The 12,390-nt window shown below is 44.7% G+C and overlaps 1 protein-coding gene across 4 annotated transcripts in view; it reads left to right on the top strand.

The window, feature by feature from the left end:
• ST6GALNAC2 (ST6 N-acetylgalactosaminide alpha-2,6-sialyltransferase 2) overlaps nucleotides 1-12,390 on the top strand; it is a 107,461-nt gene that overhangs the window by 40,655 nt on the left and 54,416 nt on the right. For 3 of the 4 annotated variants that reach the window (XM_083147841.1, XM_083147842.1, XM_083147840.1), the window contains 2 exons: nucleotides 10,973-11,065; nucleotides 11,457-11,511. In XM_083147841.1, the coding sequence (XP_083003967.1) occupies nucleotides 10,973-11,065; nucleotides 11,457-11,511 (148 nt within the window). Of the gene's footprint in view, nucleotides 1-10,972; nucleotides 11,066-11,099; nucleotides 11,126-11,456; nucleotides 11,512-12,390 lie in introns of those variants that run through there. The other variant, XM_083147844.1, reaches the window with a different exon arrangement.

The following is a 12,390-nucleotide window of genomic DNA, read 5'->3' as shown; positions in this document are numbered from 1 at the left end:
ATGTTTAATCGCATCGCAACGCATTGTATGGCATTGTATGCCATATACAATGTCATACAATTTTAAAATTGTATGGCATTGTACAATATCGCGTCGCATCGCATACCATCGTATGCCTTATGGTATGCGATGCGATGGGCGCCGCCAAACTACACAAGTACCCTGGTGTGTGCCCTGAGCAATATCCATCATTACTGACATGGGGTGATATTCACCAAACTAAAAATGCGTTTTTTTTATGCAGCAAAAGCACCACCGCTGGGGCTTCGCTGCGGGGGGGTTACGCCAGTTCTATATGGCGTAACCCCAAAGAAGCCTATGGGCCGATCCGCTATGCCCCCCCCCCCCCTCATCTGCGTCCGGGCAGCCTCCTGCTGTGCTACCCGGACCAGTGTTCTCCTCCTCCCTGCACAGCTTCTGGGTGCAGGGAGGAGGAAAAGGAGTCCTCACACAGCCGGGTAAGGGTTCAGGGAGGGAGGGAGTGGGGACCCGCAGCACATTGCCGGCCATCGCTTTTGCGTTAATAATCGCATATGTTACTGCATATTCGATTATTAAAAATGCGAATGCCGGCGATGTGCTGCGGGAGTTATTAGAGAATCCCGCCCATGGTATGCACAATCCTCCCAACCCCTGTGTGGCCTCCAGGCTACAACTGCGGTACTCCCGTGAGGCCACCACCCCACCCACCCCGTTTTTGTTGCTGTGGGGACATGGTCAGCCCTCTGAGAGCTGTTGGCCATGCCACCAGCCCCTCTGTCTCTCTCTGATATTCACCGCTGCTCAGTAGAGCAGCAGCAGAAAGGGGGTCTACCAACTGCCCACCACCACGGGATGCTGCCAGGCCCCGCGTGGGACACGGGACAGTCGCAATAAAACATGACTGTCCAAAACTTGGGACAGTTGGGAGATACAGTATGGTATGCAATATTCTGCAAGGTGTTGCATGCCGGTCTGGCATTGAGCAGGATAAGCTTACATAGTGCCAGAGTCTGTGCTAGCTCCAGTGTGTCTGCATACATACTGAATCCTAGAAAGATGGAACCATGGGACCAGCATAATGCATTGGCATGCCACACTGGTAATTCAGAATGGATCACAAGGCAAATTTGCTCTCAAAATTGCCAAAATCATGTGCACTGCAGGTGGGGCAGATGTAAAATGGGCAGAGAGAGTTAGATTTGGGTGGGGTGTGTTAAAACTGAAATATAAATAGCAGTGTAAAAATAAAGCAGCCAGTATTTACCCTGCACAGAAACAAAATAACTTGCATATATCTAACTCTCTCTGCACATGTTACATCTGCCCCACCTGCAGTGCACATGGTTTTGGCAATTTTAAGAACAAATATGTCCTGCGATAATGTCTGAATTCGGTCCAGTGTTCAGTCTTGACGTGCATTCATTATATTCCCAGTTTGATAGTGGAGGAAGCAGTATGCGGACAATGGGTCATCACTAATTAGGTCAACATTCAAAAGGTTGACCACTATACACCTCAAACAGGTTGACATGGCTTAGGTTGACAGGGACAAAAGGTCAACACAAGCAATAGGTTGACCTAGAAAAGGTCAACATGAGTTTTCCACCACGACAGGGATTTTTTTATTGATTGTTGACTATCCACATGTACATAGAGGGAGAGTATATTAGTGAGCTGAGTGTAGCGGGGCCGCACCCTGCCGGAAGCATGCCGAGCAGATGCGGTGCACTTAGATGGTGTCCATATCATCAGAAGTCGGCAAAGACACCAAAAAAAGTGAAATACTCAAGTCAACCTTTATTCATTTAGACCTTTTCTACATCGATCTATTGCTTGTGTCAAACTTTTGTCCCTGTCGACCTAAGCCATGTCAACCTTTTTAAGGTGTCAATCAATAGCTGTTCACCTATTGTGTCGACCTTAATTGGATTGACCCTATGACCCATATCCGAGAAAGCATGGTCCAAACAGAACTGAGTAATATACCAGGATGTAATTAAATTGATGCAGGATGATTTGGGTGTTTACAATTCTGCATGAAGCAAAGGTCATTAATTTTATTTACTTTACTAGATGACACATATATGGCACATTGTTTAGTGTGTACACACTATGTTGCTGACGATACATGCTGAATCAAAATGATAGCAGGCCGAATGTATGAACGGTCAGCATCGCTGACCGTTCCGCACGAAGCCGGGTTTGGCTTCGCCAGCATCAGGCTGGCGAAGCCCTATCTAAACAGCAGGGTCAGCGCTGTCCCTGCTGTTAGGTCTGGGCTGCGCTGGGGATCTCGCGTGAACAGCGAGATCCCGCGCATGCCCAGTGCGGCCGGCCGAGGGACAGGAGATAGCGCATCAGTGTAAACTGATGCGCTATCTCCAGGAGGGGACATCGCCGGAGGGGGGAGTTAGCTTTCCCCCGCTTCGGCAGACAAGATGTTAATACATCTTGTCGATGTCCCTTCCTGCTTCGCCTCGCTATTGAGGCGAAGCAGGAAGTATCATAGCGGCGCGATAAGCGCTGCTATGATACATCTGCCCCAATGCAACACATTTTTCAGTCTCCTCAAATCACTGACTGAGATTAGAAAAGTCAACCTGATGGTCAGCAACATGGAGTCGCAACCCCATACTGAGAAGGTCGGGACCTACTTTGGGGTCAGGACCCACAGTTTGAGAACCGCTGGTTTAGAGCAAGGATCCTGTAAAGAAAGAATTGAATGTATTTTGGCAGATATTAAGACCTGATTGCGCAGCTGCAATTTCGCAGACCATGTGATAATGGAATGACTGTGTATGCGTACGGCTCGTATTTAGCATGCGCTAGCCCACCCAATGATAAACTTTTTGATTGCTGGTTGTACGCAAGTTGATTGATAGAAAGGCAGCATCTGTGGGTGGTACTTGCCGGGGGTGTCACGGAAAACACAGGCATAGGTAGACGTTTAGAAAGAATATTCACCTAGGTGAAATTACAGGTGCTATTGGGGTGGTGATTTGTGTCAGCTGCTGACACACGGGGGGGGGGGGGGGGTGTCAATCCCCCAAAAAAGGAAGGACAAAAGTACATACAATGGTGGTGGAGCGCTCACATATATCACTATTATAGAAATAAATAGATCTGATCAATTGGGTATCATATATAAAACTTAATTTAATTAAAATAAACACATAATAAACACATAATTTTAGAACTTGATATGCATGCAGAGTAAAACAGTAAAAAAATGCTATGAGGACAAGAAAATATACTTGGTTTTGTGTCCTGCTTGTTCCTATTAGTGCTCTCCTCCAAAGATTATATGTTGTCTCCCAAATGATAATTCATAAAAACTCATCTGATGGGTGTCCATAAACCTGACTGAGTGCCTTGTACAGATGGAGCGGGTCTAATTGTTACTGGCGACTTGCCAGCAGCATGTTGCTGGCGATCCACCAGCAACACGGCGCTCCATCTGACTGAGACGCGCGTGCGTCCCAGTATCCGGGCGGCGAGGCGGACGCAATCCTGTCCGCCTCCCACTTCAGGGGGCTGCGGGGGGGTGCGGGGACCTGGTGTAGACCCCGGGCGACCGCCGACAGCACCGTCGGAAGGGGACGCGCGCGCACCTCATGCGCGCGCATCTCCTTCCGGCATACAGATGGCGCGGGGCAGGGGATGGCGGCTGGCGTCGCCATCGCCATCCCCTGGATAGATAAGTCCCGCTCCATCTGTACCTTGCTTAGAAAGTAGATGGTCCTGACTGACAGTCAGATAGGGCTCCAAAAGGAGTAAGCAGGTGGTAGTGTCCCATAGATGAATGTCCAGTTTGGATGGTAAAAGCTATTTTGGGGATCCAAGATGAAGACTGATAAGGGAGAGCTGGTCCAAGTGGGGTAAGGATTAGTACCACACTCTTCTGTGCCAATACTAATCCTTACCCCACTCGGACCAGCTCTCCCTTATCACTCTCCATCTTGGATCCCCAAAATAGCTTTTACCATCCAAACTGGGCATTCATCTATGGCATAGGTCCTCAAGACCCCACACAGTGCATGTTTTGCAGGTCTCCTCACAGAATCAAGTGAAATAATTAGCTACACCTGTGGATCTTTTAAAATGTGTCAGTCAGTAATGAGTGCACCTGTCGGGTGACCTGGAAAACGTGAACTGTGTGGGTTCCTGAGGACCGAGTTTGAGAACCCCTGATCTATGGGATACCACCACCTGCTTACTCCTTTTGGAGCCCTATCTGACTGTCAGTCAGGACCATCTACTTTCTAAGCAAGGTACAAGGCATCCAGTCAGGTTTATGGACACCCATCATACCGGTTTTTATAAATGATCATTTGGGAGACAACGTATAATCTTTGGAGGAGAGCACTAAAAAGAACAAGCGGGACACAAAACCAAGTATATTTCCTTGTCCTCACACCATTTTTTTAACTAAGTGCATTTTTTACTATTTTACTCTGCATGCATATCATGTTCTAAAATGATTTGTTTATTTTAATTAAATTAATTTTTATATGTGATACCCAATTTATCAGATCTATTTTTTTCTATAATAGTGATATATTTGAGCGCTCCACCACCATTGTATCTATAAGTAGACTTTTGAAGGGAAGTCGTGTGACCTCAGCTCCGGCCCGATCAGCCTGTTTCTGTCGCATAAGCAATTTAAGTCCTGGGCTTTGCACAGACTGCACACAGTGGAAAATTCATTTGATGGGGAGTGAGTCGCGAATGGATATGCACCTAATTGCAGGCCTGCGAAATTGTCACAAGATTTTCACAACCGTGCACATTGATTTGCAGGCTTGCACCGGCTGGGATTTCACTCTGGCAGGGTGGCGATTACCTGAGTGAGGGAAATAGAGAGACTGTGTCAGGTCAAGACACAGTGTCAGTGTGTGTGTGTGTGTGTGTGTGTGTGTATGGGCAGTGTCAGGGAGAGAGAGTGTCAGAAAGATAGTAGCATGAAACGAGTGAGGAAGAGAGAGGCAGTGTTGGAGGGCATGCCATAGAGCAAAGGAGCAAGAAAGAGTGTCAGGGAGAGGGAGGAAGGTGGAGCAAGTAGAAGACACAATACCTAACTACAGCACTGGTCTTGGTAGTTGTTAATTCCTAGTGGGCTAAATGACCTCTGACGTCACAAACACGTGACACGAGTTTGTCGGGTGGAGTAGCGAGATTGGTGGGCTAGCATTGTCACTATCCATGTCATAACATATTTCTTTTAGTAACCTGGTGGCAATCAAAGTGTAGTGAGTGTACATTTTGTTCTTATGTTCGGAACTTGTTCACCTGTTATCACGTGGGCGATTAAATCTGAATTAACCTCTATATTCCCTACCAAATATACACTAGGGTTAATTTTTCTTGAGCGCCATCTTGATTTGTATCTTATCAATCATTTTTTTGCTGAGTGGCCAGTTAACATACCAGTGGAATTTTGGAATGTGGGAGGAAACTAGTACCAAGAATAAACACATGCAAGTACGGGTAGAATATGCAAACTCCTCACAGTGGCCCTTATTCTGATCGGTGCGGATATTCCCGAATTTATACGGTGCGGTCCGCACGCCACGGTGTGCTGCCGCGTGCGGCCATCGTCCGTAGAAACGCCCACGTGTCCTCCGCATTCGGACGGACTCACTCTTTAAGAACAGGGCGTGTTTACGGACGACATACAAACCATACGTGTGCGGGGGAAACACTCCGATTCTGCACGGTATTACAGAGTATGCACGGGAATCCCGAATCCAAAAGGGTGGCAAGCGGTGCTTCCGCACGGAAGCGGTGTATTTACGCCAAACTACCAACTATTATGTCTATTCTGCAATACATCACATGACCCACTTATTCAATTACCTATCCTCATACAAAAATGCTTATTTGGAATTGGAATCAATTAGATGCCAATATATCCTTACAACCATGCCTAACACATGCATTGCACACATTAACCCTTACAGCAATTGAAGTGCAATGGTTTCAATTAAAGCACTGACAAGCGTCCTATTAGTTAGTAATGAGTAAAGGAGTCGATTGTATTGGGTTCAGGTGTTAATGCTTGTAGTCATTAGGCGGCCCGTTCGCCTACCGCAGGAACGAGTGGTGTCCGCTAAGCAATACTAGCCTTTTGGACACCGCACATTTCTTCCCTTTTTGTTCGCGTGCATTCGGAGTGGTATCCGAATGCACGCCCCCCAACATAAGTGTACTCCCCCGTGTCCGCCCATGTTTCCTCCCAGTTTTGCCCACTTTGAAACTACGCCCATGTGTCATTCCGCATGACGCCCATAATACGCCCATATTTGCCGACTGATTGCGGTGAACAGTTTTGTACGGGATTTGCCCGAACAGGTACGGAGTCAAGGCGTGGCACATGCGCGTTGCGTTCTCCACGCATGCGCAGACGCCGTAAAGACGCGATCCGAAAGTATTCGGAAAAGTACGCGTCAATCAGAATAAGGGCCAGTAAGTGGGAATTGAACCCATGACCTCAGTGATGTGAGGTGGCAATGCTAACCATTACACTAGGGTGGGCAATCCCGGGATCGGACCGATCAAATTAGAATAACCTCCAATGTTCCAAACAAGGAAAATGTACCACAGGTAACCAGGGTCACATGTGTTTAATTTATCATGCCATAAAGAAAGAAGTAGAATGAAGACTTTAACCTACAAGGATATGCACACAAATAATACAACTGCTGATTCATTTGTAAGTAAAGTAAAAATTGCAAGAAACTGGGCAAAATCATGCTGCACTGTGGTTGGGGCAGATGTAACAAGCAGAGGTAGATAGGGAATTTCACTAATATTGACTGTTTTGCCCGATCCGTAACTCTGCTGGTTACGAACGGGTTTGGATCTGTTTTGTGTCTGGGAATGTAGTGTATTTACTAAGCTGCCGAGTTCCCAGGATTCGTATTTTCTGCTGGTGAAGTCATTCGCATTTGGCTGCCAATTTTACAGAGGGGATGCTGTACACTCATTGGGGGTCTACATTCTCAGGTTTTGACAAAAAAATGTGTCCTCTTTTACCATGGCAACCTTTTGCTTGATCTTTTGATGTCAACCTACTGACTGATGACCTAGACATTGTCTGTGAGCTATACCACAACCTCCAAAAACATGGCTGATATGCCTGCACCCTGATTTGTGCACCAACCCACAGGATGCAGTTGATTCAGGGGCTTGTATGCAGGGGTGGCATTTGTTGAAGCCTTTGGATTTCTTTTGCATGCAATTTGATCCCTCCCAGTACCCCCCGTGGGGTGCTCATCGGCCTACACATACACAGATAGGATTTACAGGTTTAGAACTCACAATCCTATCATCGCAAAGAGCAGCTTTTGCCACAATAGCTAATCCCTTGGGGTTTTCTTCAAGCATATGATGTTAATAAATGCTGTCAAGCTTGCGAAGAGTGGCAGGATACATTGAAAGAAAAATGTGATGCTTGATGCATCCAACCCATACCGAGAATTATTGACTGCATTATTGCTGGTAGATGTGGTCTCAAACGGGCATAACTAGAGCCTTGAGGGCACCATAGCAAAATCTTGAAAGGGGCCCCCATCCATTGTCACAGAGAAAATGTGAGAGCGGGGTTGGGGGTGAGAGTGTCAGAGAGAGAGAGAGAGAGTGTTAGTGAAAGTAAGGTAGAAAGTGACAGATAGAGATCGTGTTATCAGGGAGGAGAGACCGTGTCAGTGAGAGAGAATAATACAAGAGAGAGAGACAGAGAGAGGAGGGGGAAGAGCGAGCACTACTTGGCTACAGAACAGATCTCTAAAGGGGCGGTCACTTCACAGCATTAGGCCGCTTCCCCTAAAACACGCAAATCGTGTCACCACTGGGAGCAAACACATGTTGTAGATGGACCAGGGGCACACTAACACACACAATTGTAGAAGGACCAGACACACTCATACACAAAAACATATATATATATATATATATATATACATAGTCATACATACATACAAACATACATTGTACAGGGCACACACTCACACACTTGCTGTACATGGACCTGGGGCAAACTGACACTTCCCTTTCTATAGGGTACATGGACCAGAGGCATGCACATAAACAAAACACCCCCATACTTGCTGGTGTCCCCAGAAGAGGGGAGTATCCCCCATTAGTCAGTGGGGTCAGTAGTGCTGCATGAGATCTTTCTGGCGACAGTACTCGGTACATAGCGGGTCCACTCCCGGACCTCCTCCACCAGCTCTGGAAAGCAACGGTGGTCCTCTCTCCCTCCTCCAGAGCAGCTTGGGAAGTAGCAGCGTGTCCTCCTCTCCATCCCAATACACGGAATGGCTATGGGTAGCAGTGGGGCCTCTCCTCCCCCCCCCCCCCCCCCGCCATGTATAGCTTGTCCTCCCTGTCTCCTCTTCTGCTCTCCCCCTTGGAGTGGCTCCATCCTGGCAGCAGCAGTTCTTTCCCCCTCCTGCCATCAGCACCTTCTGGGCAGCGGCTCAGTCTCTTTTCATTCCTATTTACGCTGGCCTGAACTTGCTGCTGCAAACTTTTTTTAAATAGCACACTTTTAAAGGGTTCATGGGGATAGCCTGCTGAACTTTGTGGCCCCCCAAGATGCTGGGCCCCATAGCATCTGCATCCCCTGCACCCTCTGTAGTTATGCCACTGGTCGCAAATATAATAACTGTTCCATTATTATTGTAAATGTACATTGTAAGCTACTGTATTTGTAATAGAGTCCTGATTTTAATTGTATCCTAATGCAGTGGTTATCAAACAGTGCTGTGGCAACCTGGGATACCACGAAGCACTAAAAGGGGTGCCACGCGTTGGTTGTCCAGGACCAAATAAAATTATTAATGGATAATGTGAAAGTCAAAGCCAGCGTTGGTGGCTGGCAATCATAACCTATAATGTATGTGGACATAGAGAAGAGCAACCCTGTACATTGCTACATAACCAAACCTGACAGGTCTGTACAATTTACTTAATTTAATAAGAGAAACTTCTGGCCATGGGGTGCTGTGTAAAAAAAAACGCAGATAATCTAGGCTGTAATTCAAGAAATTATGAAATTCTGAGCTAACGTGTATTCTTTCTGCTTTTTATACCTTTTTCTTTTAGGCTGGATATGTACGTGAAAAATGCATGTGGTCTCTGTTGTAATTAGGACACTCATAGGTTTCCATCTTGGCAGGAACAGAATAACTAGGCTGTCTAATACCGCTTTCACACTGCCAAAACGTTTAAAGAACCGGTATTTTTAAATGGTATTTAAAACGGGTATGAGCCTTCACATTGCAGTAGATTACCGTTTTAAATACCGTTTAAGTACCATTCACATCAGTCAACCCGTTTAATCCCCTGAACACGTTTCAAGGCAAAATGCAGGGGACAGCCTATCACAGGTCTGTAATCTGTTGTTTTTACTAAATACCGTTTCAGAGCCATTCTCACTGCATAAAAAACGGCTCTGAAACGTGTAGGACTCTGCTTTTTAAACGTGTTATCTTTAACTGGTAAATCAACTCTGGCACTTTCCCACTGCAGCCTTAAACGTTTTGAAGTGGGAAAAAAATGGCAATATACCGTTTAACAAGTGCAGTGTGAAAGGGGTATAAGTTTAGAGCACATAATGCCATTTGGTTCTTTTTTTTTTTTTTTTAACCATTTAAAAAAGCAATAACTGATTGTCACTCCATATCCCGTCTTTTCTTTACATGCTTGTTACCATTTCCCTCCTCCTTCACTCTGCTCAACCCTCCATCTGTTGTTATTGGCGTAATCCAGACACACAGCATAGCGGAATTCCACACAGATCGGTGTCATAACGCACCCTCTGCTCATTCCTCTGGGCTGCAAATATCACAGATCTAAGAGCCACTGTCCCCTATTATGTTTCCCCAGTCACACATCTACCAGTGTCCCTGCCAGCATGTTGTTCCGTGCCAAGGCCTCCAATATTGTATCCCTTTACAAGACACCCATATTGCGGTGACCTCTTCGTGTCTTGATGTGAGCTTACTGATGTCATAAATGTGTATTATGGATACTATACTATAAAGCAAGCAAATATAGTATACCTTAAACTGCTGCATGACTAACTTTGTGGATGAATTGTTTTGGATAATAAGAGTATAGGTCATAAGGTTGCCAGCCTCTAGGTAAACAGGTTGACATGCACATGGATGGCACTGGGGGAAAAAAAGTCAATACAAGCGAAAGGTCGATGCTTACGGTTTTCACTTCTTTTTTTTGGGTTAATGTTGACACATGAGTACGTGGACCCCTATTTAGTGTACGTGGATGGTAAAGACCTTTTGCATGCTGACCATATGTGTCGACCTTTTGACTGTTGACCGATCATCTGGATCTCCTCTCAGACATTTATTAACAGTTTTCTTATATATAGCGCACACATATTCCGCAGCACTGTACAGATGATAATTGAACATTCACATCACACCCTGCTGCAGTGGAGCTTACAATCTATATTCCCTACCACATGTACATGCACACACAGACATTGTAGGGTTAATTTTGTTGGGAGCAAATGAGCCTACTAGTAGGTTTCTGGAATGTGGCAGGAAACCAGAGTACTCGGAGGAAACCCACGCAAGTGCGGGGAGAATATACAAACTCCACACAGTTAGGGCATGGTAGGAATTGAACCCATGACCTCAGTGCTGTGAGGCAGTAATGCTAACCATTACACCACATGACATGTGTTGCTGATATGCACCAGGCCAAATGCATTTCAGGAAAATACCAAATATGTATACTGGAACGTTACATATTTGTATTTGTTATGTGGAAATATGACAAATCTAAATATTTTCCCCAAATCTGCAGCAATTTTTTTTTTTGTTCAAAAAAACCCTTTTTTTTAAAGGTTCCTAATAACTGGGATAAAGGGGCTTGTGTACTAAGCCATGGATCTAATCTCTCTTTGCAACATGCTGCGTTTCTTCAAAACTATAATATAATGTTTTCTTTTTTTTTGCAGTAGTTTACAGCCAAGGAAAGGACCTTCTTTTCCCTTGGTTAAGAAGTTGGATAGCATCTTGCATTCTCCAAATAAACAGATGGAACAGGAAAGGTGAGAATTTAGGGCCCATACACATTAGCATTCTCCGAATAAACAGATGGAACAGGAAAGGTGAGAATTTAGGGCCCATACACATTGTGCAATGATTTAGTTCAGTACGATATTATATAATGTATAATCTGTGCATTCAGGACATTTTCTAAGTGATCTCACTTGCTCAAGTTGAGTTAATTGCCCTGGCAAATCGCTCAGCACACAGCTCTGTGCAGCGCTGTGTGCTGAGCGATCTACATTGCTAAGATTGCTCAGCACAGTCTACCCTTTTTTGTGTATGGCCCCATTGGACTGGAGTGAGGCATTTCTCTAAGGCATTGATTGCTCTGTAAATACTGTAGTGTAGGATGAAAGAATTCTGACTCTGAGATGTGTTGCTTTCTTGTAGGAGAGGTGACAACAAGAAGGATGTGACACTGGCCAAGGTGACAACTGAACCCAAGGTAATCATGTTGCTGGCAATTTAATGTGGTATTTGCACTCTTAACAGGGTGTGGTATAGGTCAACATTCACAAGGTCGACACTAGGATAAGGGGTCAACTCAAGGAAAAGGTTGACATGCAATTTTAACTTTTTTGTTGTCAATGTCGACACCTGAGCACGTGCACCCCCAATTAGTGTACTGTGTCCTCTAGCATGACTCTTCACTCCCCATGCTTCTAGCTATGTGCCTTGCTCCGCTACCGCTGTGTTCGGAACACTTTACCATTCCTAATTGGAGTCCACACAGATGGTAAAGTATGAAAGAATCCCAAAATTGTAAAAAATTGTGTAAAAACTCACAACGACCTTTATATATGTTGACCAGTGCCATGTTAACATATTGTTTGTGTCGATATTTTGACCATGTCAACCATATGTTGTTGAGCTATTGCAAAAGACAATGCTAAATGAATTATCACTGCTCAGTATAATTTACCAGAAACGTCTACTAAATGCATTGTTTAATCTTATTGTTTACATTCTAAAAACTAATAATTACTAAACTGTGTGAAAGAAATGGTGATGTAGAGGCAAAATAACGTACAAATTCTTGTATTTTCTATTAACATGGAAACACCATACAAGTTACGCAGCATCCTCATCACCGTGGGGGATAATATGGCTTTTTATAGCTTGACACAATGAAAATATAAATATTTAAACAAATGGTATATTTTGCTGAATAAGCCATTCTCTTATCAGTACATGTTGCTTTATTTTTATTAATAAATGTAATATTTTTATGACCCAAGATTTTAAAATCTTTAAGTCCTTTTTTTAAATTATTTATGGGGTGCCTTAATGGATTATTATTATTTCCTGAAATCTCTGGCCAAAA

This window comes from Crinia signifera, chromosome 6 (genome assembly GCF_055691185.1).
Source record: "Crinia signifera chromosome 6, ASM5569118v1, whole genome shotgun sequence".
Lineage (NCBI taxonomy): Eukaryota > Metazoa > Chordata > Amphibia > Anura > Myobatrachidae > Crinia > Crinia signifera.
The sequence above is the reverse complement of the archived record's forward strand: the minus strand, read 5'-3'. Positions and strand labels throughout refer to the sequence as shown.